We start from the raw sequence: 23,683 nt of genomic DNA, 5'->3' as shown, positions 1-23,683 counted from the left end.
CACTCCTGAGGGGGAAGGGACAGAAGGGTGGCGGGGCCTGGCTCACTGAGGTGCCCAGAAGGGCTTTTCCCAAGACTCCTTCCAGGCCGGTAATCTTGGGCAAACCCCATAGCTGCCTGCCTGAGCCTCCATAAGAAGAGGGAAACCACACTCACTTTGTAGGTACTATTAATGATTATAGCATTAATTATAGTTGACATTTATTGGGTGTTTTCCATGGGCCAGGCACTGGGCCAAGTGGGCACTTGCACATCTTATCTCAAGTAATCCTCACAGCAAACCCACGCCTGACCCTAGAGCCAACTCCCTGAGGAGTAAATGCCTTAGAACACATAATACAGCCACTTAGCATAATTCCAGAAACATAACGCCTGCTCAAGAAGTCGTAGCAACAATGACAACGAATAATATTGTTTGGTGGATTACTGTTGCCCCATTTTCTTGCCTCTCCCCTTGGGAACCACCTGCCGAGTCTTCTAGAAGTAGCCCTCCTGGGATCTTTCTTCTCCAGGAAGCCATCTTCCTGGACCAGTGGACAACCTGTGGTTTTGCCAGGCCTTTCTCCCTGAATGTCCATCCCATTTGTGTGGCTTTTGGGGATTCAGAAAGTGGGTTTATGTCCCTGTGAGCAGTCCCACCATTTCCTCAGGGAAGGGAGTAGCGATGGAGCTGAGGGCTGATACTGGATGGGGGTGCCAGTGTGACCGCAGCAGGCCCCTCCTGCCCAAGGCTCCCCTTAAGTCTCCTGGGCCTGTTCTCTCCTCTCCTTGGAGAAACCGAGGTCCTGCACCAGAAGTCTCTGCCCAGGCACTGGACAGGTCCTCCAGATATGGAGCGGGGTGCTCAGTCCCCAGCCCATGTGCCCAAGGCAGCAGCAAAATCAGACACCTGCCTCAGAGCTTTTCTTTTCATTTTTATTTTAAAGGAAAAAAAAAAAAAACAGTGCAAAAACCCATTTTCCAGTGTCAGCCATGCCCACCCCCCACCCCTAGGTCGCCTCCCTGACTGGGGTCCTGACTCTTCCTCCCACTCTGCAGCCCCTCCCCCTCATGCAACCCACACGGGGCTGGAGGCTCCACTTCCCTGGAGTGCCAGATCCCAGGGGGGGCTCAGGAGGGAGGAAAGAACTGGGAGGGGGCAGCCCCTGATATGCCTGGGCCACCCCCCAGGTCTCCAGCCACGGCACCAGGTACCCGTCTTGGCTCTCAATAACCCTTTCCTGACCACACTACTAGCGTGGGGGGCACCGATCTGGGGGAACCCTGTCTGCACCCCTCTTTGCCCCGGGTCCGGCTCGGGGCTCTTCTCACTGAGGTTGGGGGTTCCCTCCCTCCCTCCATGGTGGGGGAGAGTGGTGAGATCCCCATTTTAAATACCTTAATGAAAGCAGGGGATGGGGGATGAAGGAGCTTTAGATCTAATAAATTATTAGCGGTTTTTGTTTTTTTTTTAGTGTCCGTGGGGGGCGGGTGGGGTGGGGGCAGGGCGTGGCCTCCAGGGCCCCTCCCTCCCCTTACTGGTGAATCTCATTCTCTATGAGGCTGTCCTCATAAGACTGGAAGTCTGTGTCCGTGAGGCCATCAGGCGGCATCAGCAGCTCCTCATCTTGGGATGAGGACAATGGGGGCTCATCCCCTGAGCTCCCAGGACCCCCATCCCCATCCCCGTCCACCTCCGAGTCCTGCAGCACCTGAGCGATGTATTTCTGAAGGGGGAAAGGAGTAGAGGGTGAGGGTGGACAGCTGCTCCCTGTGGCGAGGGACCGACTGGGGGATCTCAGGGTCTCTGGAGAGCAGGACAGTGAGCCTCCCAGAGGGAGAGGTGGGCAACCCCCTCAGTGAAGCCAGATCTCTCCCGACCCCGGGGGCTGGAACAGGCTTCACTTCCTGGAGGACTAGTGGGATCCCCCCCTGGTTTTGGGCAGAGCCTCAGTCAGCAACTCCTCCCCCCACCCCCCTGACCCCCCTCTGCCACGATGAATCCCAGTACTCACCGCAGATTTGGGGACAGCAGCAGCAGTGGGGGGCCGTCCATTGCTTCTGGGGTCCACAGCATCTGTCTCCGTGTGCTCAATCTTGAGGGGTCCAGAATGAGTCAGGGAGTGGGGAGCTGTCCTTGCCCTCAGTCGCCATCATGACCTCATGCCTTCCTGAACCCTTGCTGCCCCGCCCTCAGCTCCCACCCAGCCCCCTGCTCCCCTGTACCCCCTTGAGCTTCTGCCCTCAGCCATCCCCTGCCCCCCTTGCCCCACACCTTGTAGTTGTGGGCACTGAGGTATTTGAAGTGTCCGAAGCAGACGTGGCAGAGACAGATGACGATGGTGATGACCAGGACCACGAATGTGAACATGGACGTGGGGGCTAGGAACCCTGGTGGGGGGTACGCAAAGGATGGGGCTGCTACCTCTCCTCTGGGCAACCCCTCCCAGGGGCCCACCACCCCACTTCGGCTACCTTCTGAACGCAGTCCTGCATTCCTACATGCCGTGCCATGGCCTGACCTGGCTTCTCCTGGGCTTCTTGTCTGCAGCCCTTGGCCACCACTGGCTCTCCCATGGCTTGCTCTGCCTCACTCTGGATGGCATCCTCCCCCACCGTGCCCTGCCGCCCCCCCGGGGCGGTGTGTGTGTGGGGCGGCCCTCACCGGTGCGCATGGTGGAGAAGAAGAGCAGCCAGAAGAGGCAGAGGATGGGTGCGGCCACCACCTGGTTCACAGCCCCTGAGTGGATCTTCTTGTCCAGCTTGGCCGGCAGGTAGGCGTAGTAGAGATTGTACCTGTCTACCAGGTGTTTCAGCAGCATGTACATGAGCCCTGGGGGAAGCCACACGGGCTCTGACCTCGGAACCAGTGCTGCGGGGCCTCTGTGTGTTCGTCCCAGCTCGTCCTAGTCCTTCCCAGATGGCTGACAGGCTGGCCTTCCTCCTCCTGTCCCAGCCCCAGTCCGAGAAGAGCCCCAAGCCCATCGCAGGAGCACACAGTGTCCCCTTCCTCAGGCTCCCCGCCTCCTTCCATAGCCCCTCACTGAAAATCCTACTGTTAGAAGTCTGTTCTTTTGGTCAATGAGCTTCTTCTTGAAACCCTTAATTTTTTTTTTTTTCTTACCCTGTCCCTACACAGAGGAGTATAAATTAGGTGCTAAGTTCTGTTTTCCTGGGGCCTGAGGGAATGGGAGCTTTTGAAAGGACGAGGAGGTTAGTTTGGGAGTTTGGAGCCTTTGATAACCAGGGAGAGTGGTTAAGGGGTAGGTATGATGAGGCAGACAGCGGAGGGAACTAGTAGGGTGACAGCTGCAGAGAAACTGCTAGATTTCAGAAGGAAGAGCTGCTTAGTCTGAGGTGCACAGCTCAGCTACCACGGGGTACCTCTGTGAGCAGCAAGAGCCCAGCCCTGCCCTGGACTCCAAAGGTCATTCCTGAGCTTATGGGACTGTTTCCAAGTGTAGCAGCGGACCCCGTGTGAGTGTGTGCATGTGTGGGAACACCACTGGGGACATGTGATATATGTCTGAGTATGTCAGCTGAGTGAAGGCACTTGGTGTGGATGAGTGTGGCCATGTCAGGGTGACTCTGCCCAGGGGCCTGGCACACCAGCTGGGGCCAGCCTGAGCTGAGATGGCTTTCCCCCTCCACCCCCCCAGGCCGGGCCCCAGACTGAGGCAGGGACCAGGCGGGAGGCCCGAGGGACCGGTCTCCCAGCCGGGGCCCTGTCTATTCGGGGTGGCCTGCCTTACTAGAGTGAAGCAGGTGAGGTCCTGGGTCCCCCCGAGCAGGGCCCAGGTCCCGGCGCGGCGGTGCCTACCGAAGGGCACGATGATGGGGCAGGTGATACTGTAGGTCATGACCACCGTGAAGACGCACATCATCCAGGCGTAGGCTGCGCCAAACTGGAACTCGTAGGCCTGATGCTGGGGGGGAGAGGGGCAGGAGGGTGGCTCAGGGAGGGAGGGACAGGCTAGAAGGGTGCAGGGAGGGAGGCAGGGACAGGCTAGAAGGGCGCAGGGACAGGCTAGAAGGGCGCAGGGCAGGTAGAAGGGGACAGGGGACTAGGAATGAAGCCATGGGGAAAAAGAACCCAATATCCAAGGTGCAGCAGGGTGAAGCGGATGGAAAGAGAGGCTGAGGCTGAGGGGGAGTTCAGGGCGGGTACAGTGATGGGCCATGGGTTGAGGGGCGTGGGACCTTTGAGAGATCAGGGGCTGGCAGGTAGCTAGGCCTGGGGGATGGGATGCCCAGGGCCCTTGTGTGGGGTTAGGGTGCAAAGACCCTAGGTCTAGGGACCCGGACCTCCCCCAACTCCCATCAGAACACTAGACTGTCAGGACTGGCTGGGTTATCTATGTTGATCCATCGCTGCACATATGGAAAAACTGAGGCTCCAGATAGGAAGGGGATATCCCAGGGCCACGGAACTGGGTCCCCCAAGTTCCAGCACCCATGTGCCCCCACACCCTAGCATGGCCGCCACTGTTTCAGACTGGGCCCACCAGGGGGCGCTTCGTGGGCCGCTTCGGCCCCAGGCGGCCGTACCCGCTTCACGTTGCGCCTCTCCGCAGCAGAGCGCGCCAGGCAGAGCCGGATCATGTACATGAGCAGGCCTGGGATGCGCAGCAGGTCCATGGCGTTGCCGATAAAGGCGGAGGCAATGACGTAGTTCACGAAGAAAGCGCCGTTGTCGGGCAGGAACACACACCTGCGGGCACCAAGTGCTCCAGCGCTGCCCTCTCAGGCGACCCAGCGGCTGCCTGCCCACGGCCAGCATGCCAGTACGCCACACCTCCGCCCCCGATGCGCCTTCCTTCGTGGGGACACCCCAGCTGAGCCCGCAAGCACCCATGCCCTGGTGCCCCCTAGAGCATGAGCCCCAGGGCAGACGACAGACTGTCCACAGACAGGTCCAACACCCTCAGTGTGAGTGGATCCAACCCAAGGGTGTGAGCCTGGAGGTGCCCCAAGAACTTGTGCCCTATAAAGATCATGAAGAGTGCTCCGGACCCCTAAGACCATCAATGATCAGGGTATGACTGCCTGAGATCCCCACAAAGGTCATGAGACCCTAAAAGACACCAAGAGTGTGAGCCCTAAGAATACCCAGGATGTACCCCCTCAGACCTTAAATTAAGCCACAGTTACCCCCAGAGTGTGAGCCTCAGATACCTCCAGAATGCAAGCTCCACAGACCCTTCCTCAGAGATCTCCAGGGTGGGGAGCCCCAGCACCTTTGTCAAAGCCTGTGACACCCCAAGTGTGAGCCCAAGATTTTTACAGATGGCTATAGCAAGACCCCTAGACCTTGTGCCCATATATACAGTCACGGTACGTGGCCCTCCATCCCCTCACCCCCAAACAGCCTCCTAGGGCTTCCCAGAAAAGGTACCCCATAAGGAACTCCACAGTTCTGGATAAGAGCCTGAAACTACAGAGGTCTTCCCATGACTTGTGTCCCATAAACCCTGGAAGTATGAGCCCCATAGTTCCCCATAAATACTCTGGAATTGTGAGCCCAAGATTTCCACAGATATTTAAAGCTGTGGACTCCAAGGACCTTCAGGGGTACCCCCAAGTCACTCCCCAATTATGACCAAGATCCCACTACAGATGTCTCCTGTGTGAAATTTGACTGCTAGAGTTAATCCGAGAATACAAGATCTTTAGGCTGTCACCGAAATCCCCCAGTGTGGGTTCCAGAGCCCCAAATATACCTTGAAGGTACCCTCTACATGGGTTCCCAGAGAATGAGCCCCAACACAGACCCCAGGGACATCTCCCATGTCTTATACCTGAGTGCTGTGGTGTCATCTTGGGATGACTCTGCTCTGCCATTTGAGCTCCCTACCCCCACCTCCGGTGTGTCTTAGGCATATACCCCACCCCCGGTCTTTTTCCCTGGGGGCCCAGGTCACTCACTCAAACCGAATAGCTGCCTCAGCCAAGAATTTCTTGTCAAAGAGCCAGCGGAAGAAGAGGTCCAGGCTGGAGAGGAAGAGTAGAGAGGTGTGGTGGGGGGCTGGAACAGCCCAGAACACCAGGGGAGATGGATTCTAGTCCATGAGCCTCTGGGGATGCCCCCTAGACATGGGTGCCCCAGCTCTGTGAGGGAAGTGGGAGCCTGAACTGCTCCCCTTGTTCATCCTGCCCCTCCCCATCATCCCCAGTTCCCATTCCGTCCTCTGCAACCCACCTGCTCAGTCCCAGCGAGGGCAGGAGCAGCACCATGAAGATGAGAAAGGTGTAGCACTTGTGCATGGTGGTCCTGTTCTCCCCAGAGCTGGGGCAGGGGGCACAAGGGCAGAGATCAAGTGAACCAGCACCCCCTGCCCCAGGCCTGCTCCCCCAGCCAGTATGGTATCTGCTGGGATGGGGGCCTCCCAGTGTGAGATGCTAGCCAGCCTCTCTTCCCTGGCAGCTCTGGGACTGCCTGGGGCAGGGAGGCCACAGGGGAGAGGGCTTCCCAGCAGGGACAGCCAGACACCTAGGAGGCCCAGAGCGCAGGGCATGTGCAGTGTCTCACCGTGTCCAGTGAGCTTCGAAGAAGGCTGAGTAGTAGACGATGGTGGGGAGCAGGGCCGAGAAGCACCACAGCAGCAGGGTGGGGAAGAACTGAGTGATGATGGGGTTCTGCAGTGGAGCACAGAGGGGCGTTTCAGGTGGGGGCTGTCTAGCAGGCCCCTGTCTAGCGTGCTTGGCTTACCTGCCCCCTCCCCCTCTAAGCCCCAGGCCCCATGGCTCTTGGGGCCCTGTGGCAGAAATCCAGAACATTGCAGGGCCAGAGCAAGGGTTGGGGCCGGGCTCATGAATACCACTTCAGGGGGAGTTACTGTCATGGTTAGCATTGACTGAGTACTTCCTAAGTGCTGGGCACTGATCACGAGCTTTATGTGCATGGATCTTCCCAACAATGCTATAGGCCCATTTTACAGATGAGCAAACTAAGGCAAAAAGAGATTCAGTAGGTTACCCAGCTAGGTGAGCAGTGGCGTGGGGATGGGAACCCAGGCCAACTGGGTCTGGTGTATTTTGCTCTTATCACTCAGGAATTTTCAAACTGTCTGACTTTGGACTTTGAGGCTCCAAGAATATTATGCTGTGTGTGTGGCAGGAGGAGCAAGGGAGGAGCTGGTGGAAATAATCCCTCACTCTATGGCCATCTGAGCAGCCTTGCTTTCCACACTGGGGTTCACCCAAGAGACCTTTTGATTAAGGCATCAGAATCTAAGCTCGGAAGCCAGTGGAAGTCTGAACCTCTGTTCTTCCATTGGAGAGACGGGGTTGGCGGCAGGGGTTGGGGGGGATGAGGAGAAGGAGACTTGTCTGAGGTCACACTGTCTGTTAAAACTGGCCAGGGCTCACTCTCTTCTCTGGTATCTTTCTAAGGCTGTGCAAACCCAAGGGTGGTGTCTCTCGGGGGAGGGGGCAAGGGCATTCTCAGAGGGCTCTGCAGCCTGTGGTCACAGGGAGCTCTTGATGGGGCTGGGCTGGCCAAGCAGAACCGGAGCTAGCCCGGGCCAGAGGACATTCTGGCTTCCCCCTCCACCCCCCGCAAAGAGGGCTCCGAGGCCTGGTATCTGTGTCTCGGGACATAGCACGGAGGGGGTGGTATGGGGCCTGGGTCTCACATTGAGGTACTCCACAGGCTTGGTGACATTGAACTTGTCCATCGTGGTAATGATGATGGCAGGGGTGGTGAGGAAGAAGAGGAGGATGAAGAGGACGACATTGATGACCAGGCAGCGCAGCCACCAGATGAAGCCTCGGATGGAGAGGTGCTCCCTGGAAGGCAGAGGTGAGGGTCATTCTAGGGATACCCCAGCCCTGCCTCCCTTCCCCATTCCCTGCTGCAACCACCAGGCCACATGAAGCCTGTCCCGGCCACCCCGCAGTGCTCACCAGTAGATGTTCTGGGGGTCGGGGGCGTAGGACACAGTCCAGTTGGAGATGTGCAGGGACTCACTGCAGGACGAGGCCCGCGGCTCCCCACGGCAGGTGCAGCCCTGGCACTTACACACATTGAAGTCCTTGAGGATGCTGGGGGAGGGGTGCTGGTTACTGCCAAGGGCTGGCCATGAGCTCAGGGACCCAGGAGCCCTGCTACTCCCCAGGGCACCAGGATGGGGATGGGCTGCAGGACAGGGGCTCACATGGCGGTGATGGTCTCATTGTGGAAGGTGACGAAGGCCATGCCAAGAGGCTTCTCGTTCACCTTCTCCTTCTCCCGCTTGTAATCCTCCTTCAGCTTCTGCTCCAGCTTCGTGTAGTACTCAATGGCCTCCACCTGCCAAGGGCAAGTGAGGCGCGGGGGGGGGGGGGGGCTCTGGTCAGAGAGCCAGGTCGCTCCCTGGCACACTTGGTGACACTGACCCGGGCCTTACTCCAGGCCAGACGCTGCTCTAGCCTTTCTACACGTTAACTCATGTAACCTTCAGAGCAATCTGGAGGTGGGTAGCTCCATCTTACAGAGGAGGAGACTGAGGCACAGAGCAGTCGAGAAACTTTACGAAAGCCACAGAGTCAATAAATACGCACAAGGCTGTTCTCTTGGCTGAGCCCTTCTGATTTGGGGTTTGTAAACCTGGGTCACTGCATGGATGGGGACGAACCCAATAGGGGAACCGGGGCTTCAAGGACTGTAGGGACAGGTGGGGCCCTGAGGGCAGGGCTGCACTCTGCTCCCAGTCCCGGGCCCCCCAACCCTACCCCACCTCGGGACCTAGCCTGCTCTGAGAGTCTGTTTACCTTTGGATGGTTATGTGCAAGGCCCGTTTGTGTGCGTGTTCCTGGGGTCAGGGGACCCAAGTCTGGAATTGGGATCTGTCCACCTCTTCCCCATACCCAGCTGGAACTCTGGGAGCCCAGGGTCACATTGTACCTGCTCACAGCCTCGTACCACGCAGCAGCAGAGGTGGCCGCAGGGTTTGGGGTTGATCATGGTGGGGACATTCTCCTTGCTCTGGAGGTTTGTGAAGTAGAGTTTCCCCCGCTCGGCCTTCTTCCTGTGAGACCCAGGTGCCCAGTCACCCACTGGCCCAACTGGGGCCATGAATGGCAGGGAGGGTGAGTAGGGAGCTCAGCTCAGGGGTCGTCTATGTCCACTCCCTAAGGACAGGGGTGAGCCTACAATTGGATCAGCTTAGAACACATGGTTCAGATGCGCCTCTATTCAAGGGTCTTCCTATCCATCCCTTAAGGGCCAGAAATTCTATGATTTGGTCTGAGTTTCTTATACTGCAGCTGAAGAAGGGTACGTCCTCAGATTAAAATCACATGCCCTGGGAAACACCTGGAAGGGAAGCTGGGTTCCCATGCTGCAGCCAGGATGCCCCCTGCAAAAGGCAGGGGCCCCTCCTGCATCATCCCCCCCATTACCTCTCGGCATCGAGGAACATAAGACGAGCCACGTTGTAACATGGGCGAGCTTCAAGAACCGTGCAGTTGGGATAGGCCTCCCTGAAACACAGTCCACCATTATCGTCTGTAGGAACTCCGCCCACCTGCCTGCTGCCATACATCAGGCCTGGGCCAACGGCTTAGACCTAGTAGCTGCTCTGTAAACACGTGCTGAATGAATGGATCTATGAGACGGTCATTCCCTCATGCTCACCCCCTTAATCCCCCAAGCCCCAATCAGGATCACCATCTCCCCCACTCCTGCTTAAAGGCTGGCCACTAAATTTAATCAGAGTCTGTTTCTTAAACAAAACCACAAGCTGACCCCTGAAACAGACAAGCTGAACTCTGAGCTCTCCACGGACACCCATCAGGTCTGGGATGAAACACACAGTACGCGTACAGCACCCTTGTACTGAATGGATGCCTGGTTCTTGGGGTTTACTTCCTCACGGCAGGCAGGACCCTGTCAGAGTCCCCCCAGCCCACCCCGCTGGAAACAGCACCCCTTCCTGACTCCTTCACTCTGTCCCTCTCGCTGCTTTGGTTTTCTTCTCGGCACCTACCCCTGCTTGACGCCATGTCTGTCACTAATTCGTTTGTTTATTATGTGCCTCGTCCACTGGGATAGGAGGTGAGGGAAGAGGCTGTTCTTTTTTTTGTATACTGCTGAAACCCCAGCCTGACTCCAGCGCAGGCACACCGCAGGTACTCAGTAAGTATGGGTTGTTAAAGGCTTACCAGTCCAAGCCGACAGCTGATTCCAACAGGACAGTAATATTCAGATGTCACCTAATTCGGAGCACATGCTGTCCTTAATCCTCACCCAGACTGCCCCCTAATGCTGATCACGGCTCGGACTCCAGATAAGATCCCAAGTTGCTCTTGTACTGACTGAGGAGGATCTAATTTTAACCAATATTCTGTAACTTTTGGGAGGGCAGGGCCTGTTTCTAATTTGTTTACGTGTGGGGTATAGAAGGTGACAAGACAGGTGTGTTGAATGAATGAGTATCCATCCACTATTGCTGATCACAAACTACTCATCGGTGGGCCGCCAAAAAAGGGGTTTGCAATCTGACCCTGGTTAGACACTACCTCCCAGTCTGGTTCTGATCCAGAACAACTGACTTCCGATCCAGGCCACTTAATGGTGGATCTAGACCTCTTGAAGTCCTGATCCTGATCACCAAGGTCCCTTATCAAGGCCACTGGCCAACTCCTAATTCTGGCCACAGACTGACCTCAGACCAAACTCTCATCAGACCCTGCACCGGCTCCTAAGGCCCACTTTCCCCAGGGGAACCCCCGAGAGCTTAATGACCTTTCATTGATTTTTATGGCCCCAAGGCCCACCACAGTGCTTTGGCATCATTTGAGAAAGTCTGCTGAGTGTACAGGTGAATGTATGACAGGATCCCTAACCCTGTCCACACACTGTCCCGGTCAGTGAGGAGGGTATTCCCCTCCCCACAAGGTAGAGCCCCAGAGCTGGTAAGAGCCTCGGCGAACATGCACACCTGGGCTCCCTCAGTATCCACGAAGGCCCAGGAGCTCCTTCCTCCTGGTCTGCACACAAACCTCAGAATGTCACATCGAAGTCTGAAGCCACACACCTTAAAGGGCCCATGGACCCTGAGTCAACAACCCATGACCCAGTTCAAGCTGGGTGGGGGTGGCAGGGGAGGGGATAGGACCCCACTTTTCTCCCTTTTCAAGTATTTTTTGTATTTCCCCTGTTCTGGCAGGTGCCTCTCACCCAGCCCAAGTGCTGGAATACCCTGGACTCATGTCATTTTCCCGTGGTCTCACCTCCATCCCTGCATCAGCCCCAGACCTCAGTGCGAGGGCAGGAGGAGTCTAAGGGGCTGAACGGTGAAGAAGGGCCCTCAGGACCTGGGATTGGGGGTAGGAGTGGCCACTCACTCAAAATGCTTCTTGATCTTTTCTGACTCTGCATATTTGGAGATTCCGTTGATGAAAAGAGTCCGCTTCACCTGGGGTGAGAGGGGAGTGGGTCTGCCTTCCGGAGGAGGAGGTTCGAGAATGTGCCAGGAGGGTGTGGGGAACAAGCAGCTGAAGGGTGGGAGGAGGCCTTCGGGATAAGCCAGGTCCCAGGGTAAGCCAGGAGAGTGTATCTCATTGAAATCACGCAGCAAGCTTAATGAAAGAGCCATCTGGCCTCTTGCTCCCAAGCGGTCATTGGGGGAGAGGAAAGGGAGGCCGGCTCTCTTGACCCTCAGGCAGTAAGGGCCCAGTGCCATGGCTGGCCTGGTGATGAATGCAGACAGTGTTTGTCACTACCACAGCATCCCCACAGCTGTTTCCTGGGGGCAGGCACAACACAGGTGCTTTCCATGGGTCCATCCACTTCCCCTTCCCTCCGACCTCAGGAAGGTTCTGTTGTCCCATTTTACAGACAGGGAAGCTGAGGCTTAGGGAGGTCACTTAATGTGGATAGGGGCTCTCGAGCTGCAGGGCCAGGACAGGAACCCAGGTGGCCTCCTCCCAGCACAGACACCCCTTAGGGCTGAGGCGAGCAAGGAGGACGGAAGGGAAGAGGCTGGGGCGGGGCAGGCTGGGGCTCTGCTCCACTCACCAGGTCGTCCTCCTTGTAGCGCATCTTGGAAGTGTGTCTCCGCATGCTGTAGACAGTGAGCAGCAGGTACAGGAAGGCGAAGGAGGTGTGTAGCCATAGCAGGTTGTTCCTGGGAAGGCAGAGGGGGACACGGAGCCACTGGGGATGGCAACACACTCAGACAGCCCCCAAGCTCCCGCTGTGAATTCAGCCCTGGTACGGGGTCCCCCACCTGCCCCGGTCTTTGGGCACGGACCCCCTCCCAGGACAGGCCCCACACTCTATGTTGTCCAGGCCCCAAGATTATTCCACTACAGCTGAAATGGCCCCAAGAGGTCATCTCTTGCTGCCCTGCCCACTGGCTACAGTGCCTCCCACCCCAACTGCCTGCTGCCATCTTTCCTTGGCCTGCAGTCACACAGCTACTTCGGGGTCTGGTCATTCCTGGGGCTCCCCAACAGACCTCCACCTCCTCTGTCTCTAGTCCAAATCCTCGGGGTCCCACAGCCTCGTCGGCAGCCTCAGCCACCTCTCCCTACCGTGTGGCCCCTTGCACCCCTCCCTGTCATGGCTAGACTTCGGTGTAGACCCTGACTTCCCTGACTGGCTTCCCCACCTTACCCTGATTTCAGGTTGGCAATGGTGGTTCTCCCAAAGCTGTAGGCATTGTTCTCTGGGGAGGGGGTAAGAAAAGGAAGAGGATGATGCTGGGGTCAGAACACAGGTCCTCTTGCCCCCGATCCTCTGCTCCCACCACCCCCATCCTGGCCCTCACTGACCCAGCAGGTCCCCTGAGAAGTTGACAGGCAGCACAATGCCCACAGAGAGGACACCCACGACGACCAGCAGCCCGATGATGTGCCGCTGGAAGGACAGGTAGTGCACAGCATCGCCCCCACATTTGTCCCGGATCTCATCATCCCTGCAGGTGAGGGGCGGCAGAGGACCTAGGTGAGGCCCGGAACAGCCAAGGGGTCACAGCTTGCCTGCCTTGCCCGCCCCCACCCCATGTCCCCCCAGCCCCTGCTGGTCTGGCACCACTGTGGGGGTGGGGTGGGGTCTCTGGGCCCCCTATCTTTTAGGAAGGGAGTGGGGGGAAAGGGAGAGGGAAGGGGAAGGAAGGGAGAAGAAGACAGAGAGAAGAGAGGAATAGAGGGGCGACGGGGAAGGCCGCCGAGAGAGGAAGACAGAGTGAGAGATGTGAAGCAGAAGGGTATGGAAAGGGCAGGTGAGGAGGGAGAGAGGCAGGTTGGTGGGAAAGGGAGAAACAGGAGGGAGGACCTGGGTTGGGGCCACAGTGGTGCCTTATGGGTGCTGGAGAAGCACAGGCATGGGGGCACTGGGGCAGGGGCCCTGGGGCCTGGGCCGGGGCGGTGGTGGTGCTGACCTGTCCGGGCCTCCTGCCTCTCTCAGCGCTCACTGCCTGCCTGCTGCACTCGGGCTCCATCTCCTGACTTCTGCCTGCTGGATACTGGCTCCTGCCTGTTGCTGGCTGCTCCCAGCCTGCCTGCTGCCCCCACCCGCTGGCTGCACGAGGCTTTGAGGTGCAGGGGCTCCAGCCTCTGCCCTCGGGGCGGGGGGTGGCAGGGGCTGGGACAGCTGCGGGCAGAGTGGGCCCACCAGGCAGGGGGCACACAGGAGACGGGGTGGGGGTAAGGTGAGGCAAGCTCAGGGGACAACGGAGGCCGGGACCCCAGGGCCTGGCCTCCTGGAGTAGGGAGCAGGCGGCTGGGCTGGCTGGGAGCACTAAAGGCCCTCAAAGCTGCTGGCCGCTGGACTTTGTGGGGGAAGTGACAGGTTCTCAAGTTTCTGTTTCTCTCTCTCCTTAGAGTCTGAAGACTGTTCACTTACTTTATCCTGAAGATGGCTGTCAGCCAGGAACAGAAACCCTAGGGGACAGAGGGCTATCAGCTGGAGTCCCTACCCCTCCAACCCGAACCCCCCTCCCACCTCAAATCCCAGCCACCCTATGTTCGTGACCACCTCTGGGCTGTGGCCCACCTTTGCACAACTTCCACAACCTCCCTCCCCTCCCCCCAAAAGCATCACATCCCAGAGGGCAAGAGGGAAGGTGCCAGCCCTCAAAAGAGAAAAGGACTAAGGGCAAACTGGGCTATCTGTGGATCTCGTGTACATCCCTGCAAAAAGCCAACGGGGCAGCGCCAACAGAGGAAGGCCTGAAGCTGTGTGGGTCAGGGGAGGGATGGGTGGGACTCAGGGTTCTAGCGAGAGCAGTGGGGACCTCCAGACCTGTAGCTAACAAGCGTTTTCAACATGGCTGCCAACAGCAGAGGGGCGGGCCAAACTGCCTGAGTTCCTGCCGCCTTTCTTCCAGCACACCCCAGAGGGACTGGACCCCGCATCCCTGTGAGCTGCAGTTCCTACCCTCAAGCTCCCAGACCTGCCTTCAGCCAGAAATTCACCCCCCTGACAGCAGGCTGGGGACATATGGGGGAAGGCCAGATGGAAAGACTCCTCCCCCACCTTCCTCCTAGTAGAAAGGCCGGACTTAACCCAGGATTGGGGAGAGAGGTGCCTTCCAGCTAAGAGGCAGGACTGCTCCCTGTAGCGGACATCACTTGAGTCTGGGGACCATCCAGACACCTCTCGGTGGGCAGGGGTGATACCTTTGCTTTGCCACTCACCAGCAGGAATCCAACTCAGGAGGCTGACTGGCTTCTTCTACTGTGGCTGCTATAAGAGCTGCTGTCCCCAGGGCCCCCAGCCCAAGCTGGACTGACCAGGGCCATCCTGGGGCCTAAAGATTAGAGTTCTGTCTAGGACCCCCATGCTGGCTGAGTGACAGGGGCCAGGCAGGTAATGCCTAAGCGCTGGGCCTGATGTGAATGAAGGTCTGGGGACTGCTGAGAATCCCCAGGTACAAGCCTTGTCCACAGGGGCCTCTGTCACTCAGCTATGACCCACAACTGGCCCCACCCCACTGAGGGCCACCAGCCACTAGCCTGCCATCTCTGAGCAACATGAAGTCTATGTTTGCTCGATGGACCAGAAAGGCTATTGTTACTTCCAAAACCCTAAGGGAAAAGGGGTCCTTAGGATTAATTGGGGGGTGGGGGGACAGGCACAGAGTTCTATGTGGGACGAAGTTCAGGATGTGTGATGCTAGGCTGGTGCTAGCTTGGGGGTCACCATGGAGCACAGAGCCAGGAGTTCCAAGTCTGGGTGGGTTTCCTGCGGCTCTTAGACAAGCGTTACCCTTATGAGGAGAAGGTCACATTCCATAGGTCCTTGACCCTGTACCACTGGAGGCCAAGGCTTCTGAGCTATGCACCCTGGAGGAGGAGCAGGAGGTGAACAGGTCTGGGGAAGGGCACTCACATTGTCTCTTTGGTCAAAGTCGACGGAGCTGGAGACAGACGTGAGACGCTCATACCGGTCATGACTGTCCCCGTGCATAGCTGAGGCCACACTGGGGGTTGGGGAGGTGAGAGATCAGAGAGCCTGGTGAGTCTGAGCTCCTGGGGAGCAGGGCTGAAGTGGGGGGCTCCCACTCCAGGTCTCCAGTGGCTAGACAAGGCACAGAAAGCGCAGAGGCTGAAGCGGGGAGGAATGACTGCCTTCTCCCTGCCTCCCTGAAATCCGCCTCTTTGCTTCAGGAGGCCTGGGGGGTACCAGTGAAGGGCAGTGGGCAGGGAGACATTGTCTTCATTGTTACCCCCGAAGTAACAATGTGAGCAGGCCCTGCAGTTCTGGAGCTGACCAGCAGGGGACGGGATGGGGGGGCAAGAGAGCCACTATTATGCACGGAGCAATGGGGAGCTGAAGGAAAGGACGGACTAGGAGAGCCCCAGAAGGGTTAGGGGTATTGGGGGCTAGGGGATGTTCCCCAGGTGGGCCCCTACCCTCCCCTTTTCCTGACCCCAGCAGCTGCCGAAACTCCAACGCCAGTCCTATAGGCAGAGACCATGATGTGACCTGAAAGGCCAGACTTGGGGCTCCATGGAAAGCCCCCCTCCCAGGCCTCCAGAAGGGGTGAGCAGAGAACCCTGAAATACGAAGAACTAGTTATTAGAGGATGGCAAGCCACTGGTGACACCCCCTCTTGTCTCTGTGACCAACAGGTGAGTGTACTGTAAGTTCCCTGGAAGACCGCCCTTCCAGCCCAGTCACCAGGAGAGCAGGGCACACAGGAAGGGGCTTCTCTCAGGCTGAAAGCCAGACGGGAAGATGGGGGAGTGAGGCAGAGACAAGTTGGGGAGCCCCCTGCTCTGCAAAGCACACCGCCTGCGTTAACCTGAAACACGAGCCTGCAGAGGAGTAAACTGCAAAGAGAAACCAGTAACTTGGCAGGAAGAGAAGAGAAGCATGAGAGAAAAAAAGAGAAAGCTGGTTTAGTGGGGATGAGGGGGCAGGTGCCCCACATACTATTCCTGTTCCACTCGCTCCCTCTCCTGCCACCGCCGACGCCTGGGGACAGAGAACAGACAAGGTTAACAGGAGTGGTGGGGGAGGGTCCCCAGGGACTAGCAAAGGACAGAGGCCCATGCCCTCATGTCCCCCATGTCCATTCTGGGACTGGTCCCTCTTCATCCCCCCAACAAAGGGGAATGAGAGAGGGCTGGCTCTTATCCCTGAGAAGTGTGTGTGTGTGCATGTGTGTGTGTGTGTACAGGTAAGGGAGAGTACCAAAGCCTTACCTGTCTGCATCTGTCACCAAGGCCAGCCGCCCGTAGTCCCAAGCCACCTTCCGGAGGATGGAGAACAAGAACAGCAGTGCCTGAGGGCAGAAGGAATGGTTGGCAGGCAGACAGTCTACCTACCCACTGGACTAGCCAGGAAAGCAAGGGCGGAGGGGCTGGGATTTTGTCTTAGAAAGGGATGACCCTGGCTTGGGTGGACGGTCAGGGGCTAGGCTTGGGCTGGGTGATGTGGACCCCTCCTGCAGTTAAGCCTGGGGAGTCAGAGTCAGGTGGAGTGGTTAGGGTAGCAGGTCTTAGTGAGCTATGTACAGGGTGTGGATGCCAAGTGTACGGTTGGCGAGGGGATAGTGTGTGGGCACTCACAAGGAAGCACATGAAGTCAAGAGCCAGCACGGTGGGGACACCCCCAAAGGGCAGGCCCTGCAGGACGGTGCTGCGGATTCGGGCACTGTAGCAGTAGTCCTTGGGGTTGCTGTTGTTGAGGGCCGTGGTGCCCAGAGTGGCCAGAAGGAAGGGCAGCATGGCTGCTACTGCCGCATGGTCCTCCTGGGGGGAGAGAACAGGGGTCAGCTGGGCTTGTCCCTGATCCCCATCACGGCTCCCAGCTGGAGCATGGGGACAGGGAGTGAGGGCAGATCCGCCCGGCAGCCTGGGTGGGTGGAAGCACTGGCTTCCAGAGATAAGGGCCTGGGGAGGGGAGAGTTGAGTCACATGGATTTACCTTCATTGGCTGTAAGGCTGTGACCCCACCCTGGGTCTGGGGAACTTGGCCCAGATTTGGACTGGGGAGACTGGTTTTTCTAAGCTGGAAGTTGTGAGTCTCTAATGTCTGCCTCCCACCACCTCCACACACACATACACACACACGCACACACACATGCTCACACTCACATGTTTGCTTTCTCTTTTCCTCTGTCCCTGGAAACTGAGTATGAGGGAAGATGGGGGAAGTCTTAGGCCTGAGGATTCAAGCCTAGGAGGATGGGTCAGGAGCAAGCTAGCTTCTCCTGATCTTTTCTTCCAACCTCTTAGAAAAATGGCATGGTTGGGACGCCTGGGTGGCTCAGTTGGTTAAGCAGCTGCCTTCGGCTCAGGTCATGATCCCAGCGTCCTGGGATCGAGTCCCACATCGGGCTCCTTGTTCCGCAGGGAGCCTGCTTCTCCCTCTGACTCTGCCTTCCACTGTGTCTGCCTGTGCTCTCGCTCGCTCTCTCTCTGACAAATAAATAAATCTTAAAAAAAAAAAAAAAAAGAAAAAAAAAAGAAAAATGGCATGGTTTAATCTGCTTAGAGTTTTCAACTCTGTTAATCACTTTCTCAATACAATTGTCTTAAAAAAAGAGAGAGAAAGAAAAAGAAAAAGATGTTTAGCTTCCAAGCTGGTCCACTGTGCTCAGAGTAGGGACCTAAAGATGGGGTCAGAGTGGGAAGTCAGTGAAAGAGTAGGGCTTCTGGGTTTGTGTGATCTGCCTGGTCCCAGTCACTCCTGCTGACTCTCGTTGCTTTCCCCCTGCCTTGGAAGCAGCTACACCCACCTTCCCGCCAGCTTCCTCACCTCTTCAATTATCTCAGCACAGGGGTCACCTGAGTGGTGTGAGGACTACAACTCCCAGAGTGCCCTGCTCCTGCCTCTGGAGTAGAGCAGGCTGGGAACGCCTGCCCTCCAGCGAGCTTTTCCATTGGCAAAGGGAGAGAGAGAGTGGGCGGGACCTCTTCCCCCGCCCAAGCGCCCTGCAACCAGGGTACTACCCTCCATCCACGATCCCCACACCGCTGCGCGGCTGTCCAGCCTTCTGTGGTCTGGGTGGATGGGGCAGGGGAGAAGAAGGGAAGGGCCAGCCAGCCCGGATACCTGGGTTCTAGGAGTGCCTGGGGACGAAGCCTAGCAGGGCTCTGGGGAGGCTCCTAGGGTGGAGGAGAAATGTGGCCGAGGCACTGCTGCCCCACCCGCGTCCTATTGGGGGGCCCCTGGGGACCCCTTCTGCTGACAACACTGAAACTCTGCCTTGAGGGGGGCTCCCCAGGGAAGAGAGGAAACCAGACAAAGAGAGAGAACAACAAACCTAGAATCAGAGACAATAACTCTGGGAGCAAGCATCCTCCAGCCCCCGGGGGCGAGGGGGGGTGGACTCAGAGGGTTTCTCCTGCCCACTGATCCCTGGTTTTCCCCAGCCTCTTCCTGACACTTCAATTACAGGGCAAGAGTCACCAGCTCTTGCATGGAGGGGGAAGCTGTGGTTGTTTATATGTTTCACTTGGTCCCAAGGAGTCTCTGGAAAGCCTATGTTAGGAAGGCTAAGGAAGTACCTGCCTGATGTGTTATGCCTCCCTCTTCCCTGCCAGCTCAAGTTGCCTTAAAAAACCCCAAAACTCCATTGATTGCAACAGGCACCAAGTGCCCACTGTTTCAAGAATAATACATACGTGTTTTATTTAATCCTCGACAATCCCGAGTTGGATATTATTAACATTTTAAGATAAGGGCACAGGGGCTTAGAGAGATTAAGTAACTTCCCCTAAGTCACACTGCTAATAAAACAACGGGGCTGGGGTGCCTGGGTGGCTCAGTTGGTTAATAGGCTGCTTTTGGCTCAGGTCATGATCCCGGGGTCCTGGGACCTAGCCCCACATGGGATTCCTTATTGACCAGGGAGGCTGCTTCTCTCCTGCCTGCCATTTCTCCTGCTTGCGCTTGCTCTGGGTCTCTCTCGCTTGCTCTCTCTGTGTCAGATAAATAAATAAATTCTTTAAAAAGAAAAAGATGGGGTTCAAACCTACATCAACCTCTTTTTTATTTTATTTTTTTAAGATTTTATTTATTTGTCAGAGAGAAAGAGGGAGAGAGAGCAAGCACAGGCAGACAGAATGGCAGGCAGAGACAGAGGGAGAAGCAGGCTCCCTGCTGAGCAAGGAGCCCGATGTGGGACTCGATTCCAGGACACTGTGGATCATGATCTGAGCTGAAGGCAGCTGTTTAACCAACTGAGCCACCCAGGCGTCCCAACATCAACCTCTTTTTAAAGCTAGAACAGTGTTCAGGGCACCATGCTCTTCTGATGTGCCTAGAACAGGGCTCTGCATAACATGGAAGCTTTGTACATGCCCATTAAATAGTCTCCAGCTAGAAAACACCAGAGCACTGAGGCAATGTGTACGTTCAGGTGTGTACACATGTGCAATGTGTGTGTGTGTGTGTGTGTGTAGGGGAGAGGTAGGTGACTGATCTCTAAGTTGGGATGTGGGTGGGGGTGTGTCTGGGAGCCTGGATATGTAAACATAAGATGCATAGAACGCTGGGACACCATGGTTAAAGGTGAGGTTAAAGGTAGGTAGAGGTAGCTTGGATCTGTGGTAGTTGGGGGCCCTCTGCAGAAGCGGCTCCCCTCCCTAACTCCCAGCTCCAATGCACTCTGGCAATCAAGACAGATTCTACTGTTTCCCTAACTCCAAGGCTCCACCAGGCCACAATGTAATGGGTACAGACCCCTGGCATCCCCCCCCAACCCCCGCCACCAACATTAGTCCTCTCCACACCAAACGAAGGGAGAACACTCTGGGAGCTTTTAAGGGGACCCCATAGGGTGGGTGAAGGTCCAGGCAGATGCTTAGTAACTGAAATGACCATATCCATCTGCTGCCTCCTTCTTTATGTCACAAAACCCTCTCCCCTCCACAAACGCATTGATCTTACACTGCCCCCCAAACCTAAGGAAGGCAGGGCACACTTGCTGGATCAGATCACTATCACCCACTTTACAGGGGAGGAAGCAGGGACTCACAGAGCAGAAGCAACTCACAAGAGGTCACAGGGCAGGTAAAGGGTGGAGCCAGAGCTGGTGGCTCTTCAGGTGGACTGGGTTCCTCCTCTGAGTTCCAAACTGTGGGGGCTGTGGGGTGGGGTTGCTGGGCTGAAGTTCACCTAGAGCAGCTGCTCAAAACTTTTAGTGAGAGTAGCTGGTTGGAGGGAAGAGATTAAGGCCCAATATCGGGGTGGGGTGTGTGTGTGGGGGTGAGTTGGGGGCAGTTCATCCACTCAGCCAGCTGTATTCTGGAATTTCTCTAGTCTGACACTGAGGCTTTAGCTGGCAGTGTGTAGAGGGTGGTAGAAGATTTTATTTCCAGCTATTGAAAGGTTGTTATTTTACAACCTTTGCGCTGTGAGGGTGGGGGAGTTGTAATTTAAAAGCTTTTTCCTTCCAGATTTATTCGGGATTTCATTTAGGGCCTGTGCTCCTAGGAAGGCGGTGTGGTCTGAAGGGAGGAAAGGACAATGGAGGCCCACTCTGCTACTAAGTAACCTGGGCATCAGTCTTCCAAACTGTAGCAAAGATGTGTTAATATCCTTGCCTCATCCCCCACCCCCAACTTCACAGGGAAGGGCAAAAAGTATCACTGAGTGAGGATAAAAGCAGTAGGAAAAGGATGTATTCTCAAATGTTCATTTTACTCTGATTTTGTGCCAGGTACTGTTCTAAGTGCTTTACACGTGTTATCTCATTTCCTGGCCATCAGGACCCAGAGAAGACACTGAGGTACAGAGAAGATACACAACTTGCCCAATGTCACACAGCCAGTCTGTCACAGATCCAGATATGGACCCAGGTAGCCTGGCTTAAGTATATGCTCCTGGCCACTGCATTTTGCTGCCCTGGTCAACAGAGCAGCTTCTACAAGGGGCCTGGGAGTTGGGGGCCACAGAGTGTCTGCTACAGCTCTGGAGAAATGTCACATCCTATTTCTGTTTGTCCTCCTTCTTGCCTGCCGTGAGACCCTCCACTAAGACCTTGCATTTGTGATTCCAGGTTCTGAGAGAAGTGCAGAAGACAGGTGGCAGAGCCTGGGAGCTAAGAGTTCAGGCTCTAGGGTGAGACAGATTTGGCTGCTGACCTGGGAAAATACATTTCACCACCCTCGGCCTCAGTTTCTTCATCTGAAAATGGGAAAAATAATTCAGTTGTGTGGTTTGTTTTGAGAACTAAACAAGATGACTTATGTAAAGCTCTTAATACAGTTCAAGACATGTGATAGATTCTAAAAAAAAATCAGCTAATGTTATTGATAAAGAGAGGCATAAAAGGGTTGGTTTAGTGGAGGAAACTGGTAAAAATAAAAACAAAGGAAAAGAGACTTTAATGATAGAGCCCCTCAGTCAGGATGGGCTTCTTTTTTAGACCCAAGGGCTTATATGGCCATTCAGGACTCTGCCACTAAGTGGCAGGGAGTGGCCCTAAACTCTTCAAACATACCGAATCCATTTGCAGCAGGCCAGAAAGGTGGGGGGTACGGGAGAGTGATGTTATGCCAGGATGGGTCAGGAGTTCAGAGAAGAGAACCTGTTATTGATCAGCAGCCAGGCAGGGCGCCAGCTTCTTTATCTGTTATCTAGTTGATCCCTATGATAAATCATGTAGGGAGCTGGTAGTAAACACACTTTTAAATTAAAATTAAGGTTCAGACAGGTTAAGTAACTTGTCAAGGTCACACAGCTAAATGGCAGAGCTGGAATTTGAACTGAGGTCTCTAAGAAGCCGTTATCATTGGAGAGAACTCGTAGGATGTCCGAAAGGGGATTAGCCAGCCTAGCTACCTTTAGCTACCCACCACCTGCCTTCTGCCTTGCCACATCCCCACCTACCCACCCATAGGCCAAGACTGAGTTGGATGAGCCAACAGCAGGTCCCAGCATGTGCCACCTGGAGCAAGCCAGGGCCTGGACCCTCTGGTGCCCTGGAGGACAGTCATGTTGCTAGCACACTAGGCTGGAAGCCTGGTAGACACTCCCACTCCTCTCCTCACATGCACCTGGGAGGCAAGACTGAGGGTCCATCCTCAAGAGGGATTGGGCACAGCCACATTTTTCCTGGACTGACCCAGGGAAAGGCTAGAGTAGTACTGGGTAGAGAAGCTGGGACTCTCCTGCCCCCCCCCCCCCCAGGGAAGTGGAGGGCTGAGGGGCCAGACCTCCCCCCAGGGGACCCAGGCAGGTGGCAGCACAGAGCCCCAAGGGCAGCCGGCCCCTCTGACCTCTCCTCTCCACTTCCCAAGCGACCTTCTCTTCAGAGGAATAAGGCGCCAAATCTTTGGGACTGTCCTCTCTAGACGGTCAAGAAGGCCAGGAGGGACAAAGCGCGCCCCCTCCCCCCAACGGGGCCTTTGCCCCACTCCTGGTTCCGTCTGAAACCTCTCCCCACCGCACCCTCCAACGCAGGCCTGGGCGGCTCATGAATGAACTGCACTGTGTGGGGCGCAAGGAGAGGACACGCTCCCGGGGCCAGTCGCCTCCCCAGCCCGCGACCAGTCCCCAGACGGGCCGGGGGCAGCTGCCGGCCTCACACCAGCTCTCGCGAACCCTGCCCCTGTCCGAGCCCAAACCCCTGCCCCGGGTCGGCTTCTGGGGTACTCAGCCCCGGAAACAGGAGAAAAGATAAAAGAGACCGAGGGCAATGGACTTGGCGACCCTGGAATCCAAAACTCGGGGGCGGGAGTGGCAGGTTCCCCACAGCGGCGGCAGGCTGATGGGGGCGCAGCTGGAACCCTGGAGGGGCGCGCGGGGGACGCGCACCTGGATCGGGCAGGTGGGAGAAGAGTGGCGCTAGGGGGCCGGGGGCGGGGGGTCCCGCCCCTCGGGATCTCCCCAGGGGTGGGGACAAACGGCGGTGAACATCTGGACCTTCGGGCAGGGTTCGGAGGACTCGCATTTGGCTCAGGATGGTGCGGGGATGGGGGCAGCGCGCGGCACCGCTGGGTCCCGCGGGCCCGGACACCTCTGGGTCCCGCAGGAGGCTGAAGGGAGGGGACACGCAGCTGAGTCCGGGGTTTTCTTTGGGTGGTGGTAGGATCCTCAAAGAAAAGAGAAGGGGCTGGGAAGGGTCGCGTACTCACCCCCAGGCGTAGACTCGGCTCCGGCTTGGAGCCCCGGGTTGGGGCGGGGCGGGGCTGGGGGAGGGGGAGGGGGAGTCGCTGGGCGGCTCGAGCTCCGGGCTCCTGCGGCGGCCGCGGCAGTGTCTGGGGGAGGGGGAACGGGAGGAGGGAGGGGGAATGAGGAGGGGCGGGGCCGCGCAGGT

General features: G+C 56.8%; 1 protein-coding gene across 2 annotated transcripts; it reads right to left on the bottom strand.

Moving 5' to 3' along the window:
• Positions 1-900: 900 nt before the first annotated feature.
• On the bottom strand, positions 901-23,681 carry TMEM63B (transmembrane protein 63B). Of its 2 annotated transcripts, XM_082733159.1 has the most exons (24): positions 23,502-23,681; positions 16,983-17,165; positions 16,617-16,696; positions 16,345-16,386; positions 15,298-15,388; positions 13,810-13,847; positions 12,738-12,880; positions 12,580-12,631; positions 11,980-12,088; positions 11,307-11,377; positions 9,360-9,440; positions 8,863-8,986; positions 8,135-8,268; positions 7,884-8,021; positions 7,613-7,766; positions 6,508-6,614; positions 6,178-6,264; positions 5,904-5,969; positions 4,527-4,689; positions 3,799-3,904; positions 2,644-2,811; positions 2,254-2,369; positions 1,994-2,074; positions 901-1,705 (listed from the first exon to the last, which is right to left on the bottom strand). In XM_082733159.1, exons 2-24 carry the CDS (start codon positions 17,139-17,141, stop codon positions 1,514-1,516), a joined length of 2,502 nt encoding a protein of 833 aa, XP_082589285.1. In that variant the 5' UTR covers positions 17,142-17,165; positions 23,502-23,681; the 3' UTR covers positions 901-1,513. The 2 variants fall into 2 exon arrangements, with proteins under 2 accessions (XP_082589285.1, XP_082589284.1); XM_082733158.1 differs by lacking the exon at positions 16,345-16,386 and having other exon boundaries at positions 23,502-23,621.
• Between the last annotated feature and the right edge of the window lie 2 nt (positions 23,682-23,683).

This window comes from Mustela nivalis (genome assembly GCF_964662115.1).
Source record: "Mustela nivalis genome assembly, chromosome: 5".
NCBI lineage: Eukaryota > Metazoa > Chordata > Mammalia > Carnivora > Mustelidae > Mustela > Mustela nivalis.
The sequence above is the reverse complement of the archived record's forward strand: the minus strand, read 5'-3'. Positions and strand labels throughout refer to the sequence as shown.

What these genes read in the sequence shown, in the direction of transcription:
- TMEM63B (XM_082733159.1), bottom strand. Translation starts at nt 17,141, where the DNA reads ATGCTGCCCTTCCTTCTGGCCACTCTGGGCACCACGGCCCTCAACAAC. An exon ending in AAGATCAAGAAGCATTTTGA is followed by an intron (nt 9,441 to 11,306) that starts GTGAGTGGCCAC and finishes ACTGTGTTTCAG; the next exon opens with GGAGGCCTATCCCAACTGCA. An exon ending in GAGGCAGCTATTCGGTTTGA is followed by an intron (nt 4,690 to 5,903) that starts GTGAGTGACCTG and finishes TGGTGCCCGCAG; the next exon opens with GTGTGTGTTCCTGCCCGACA.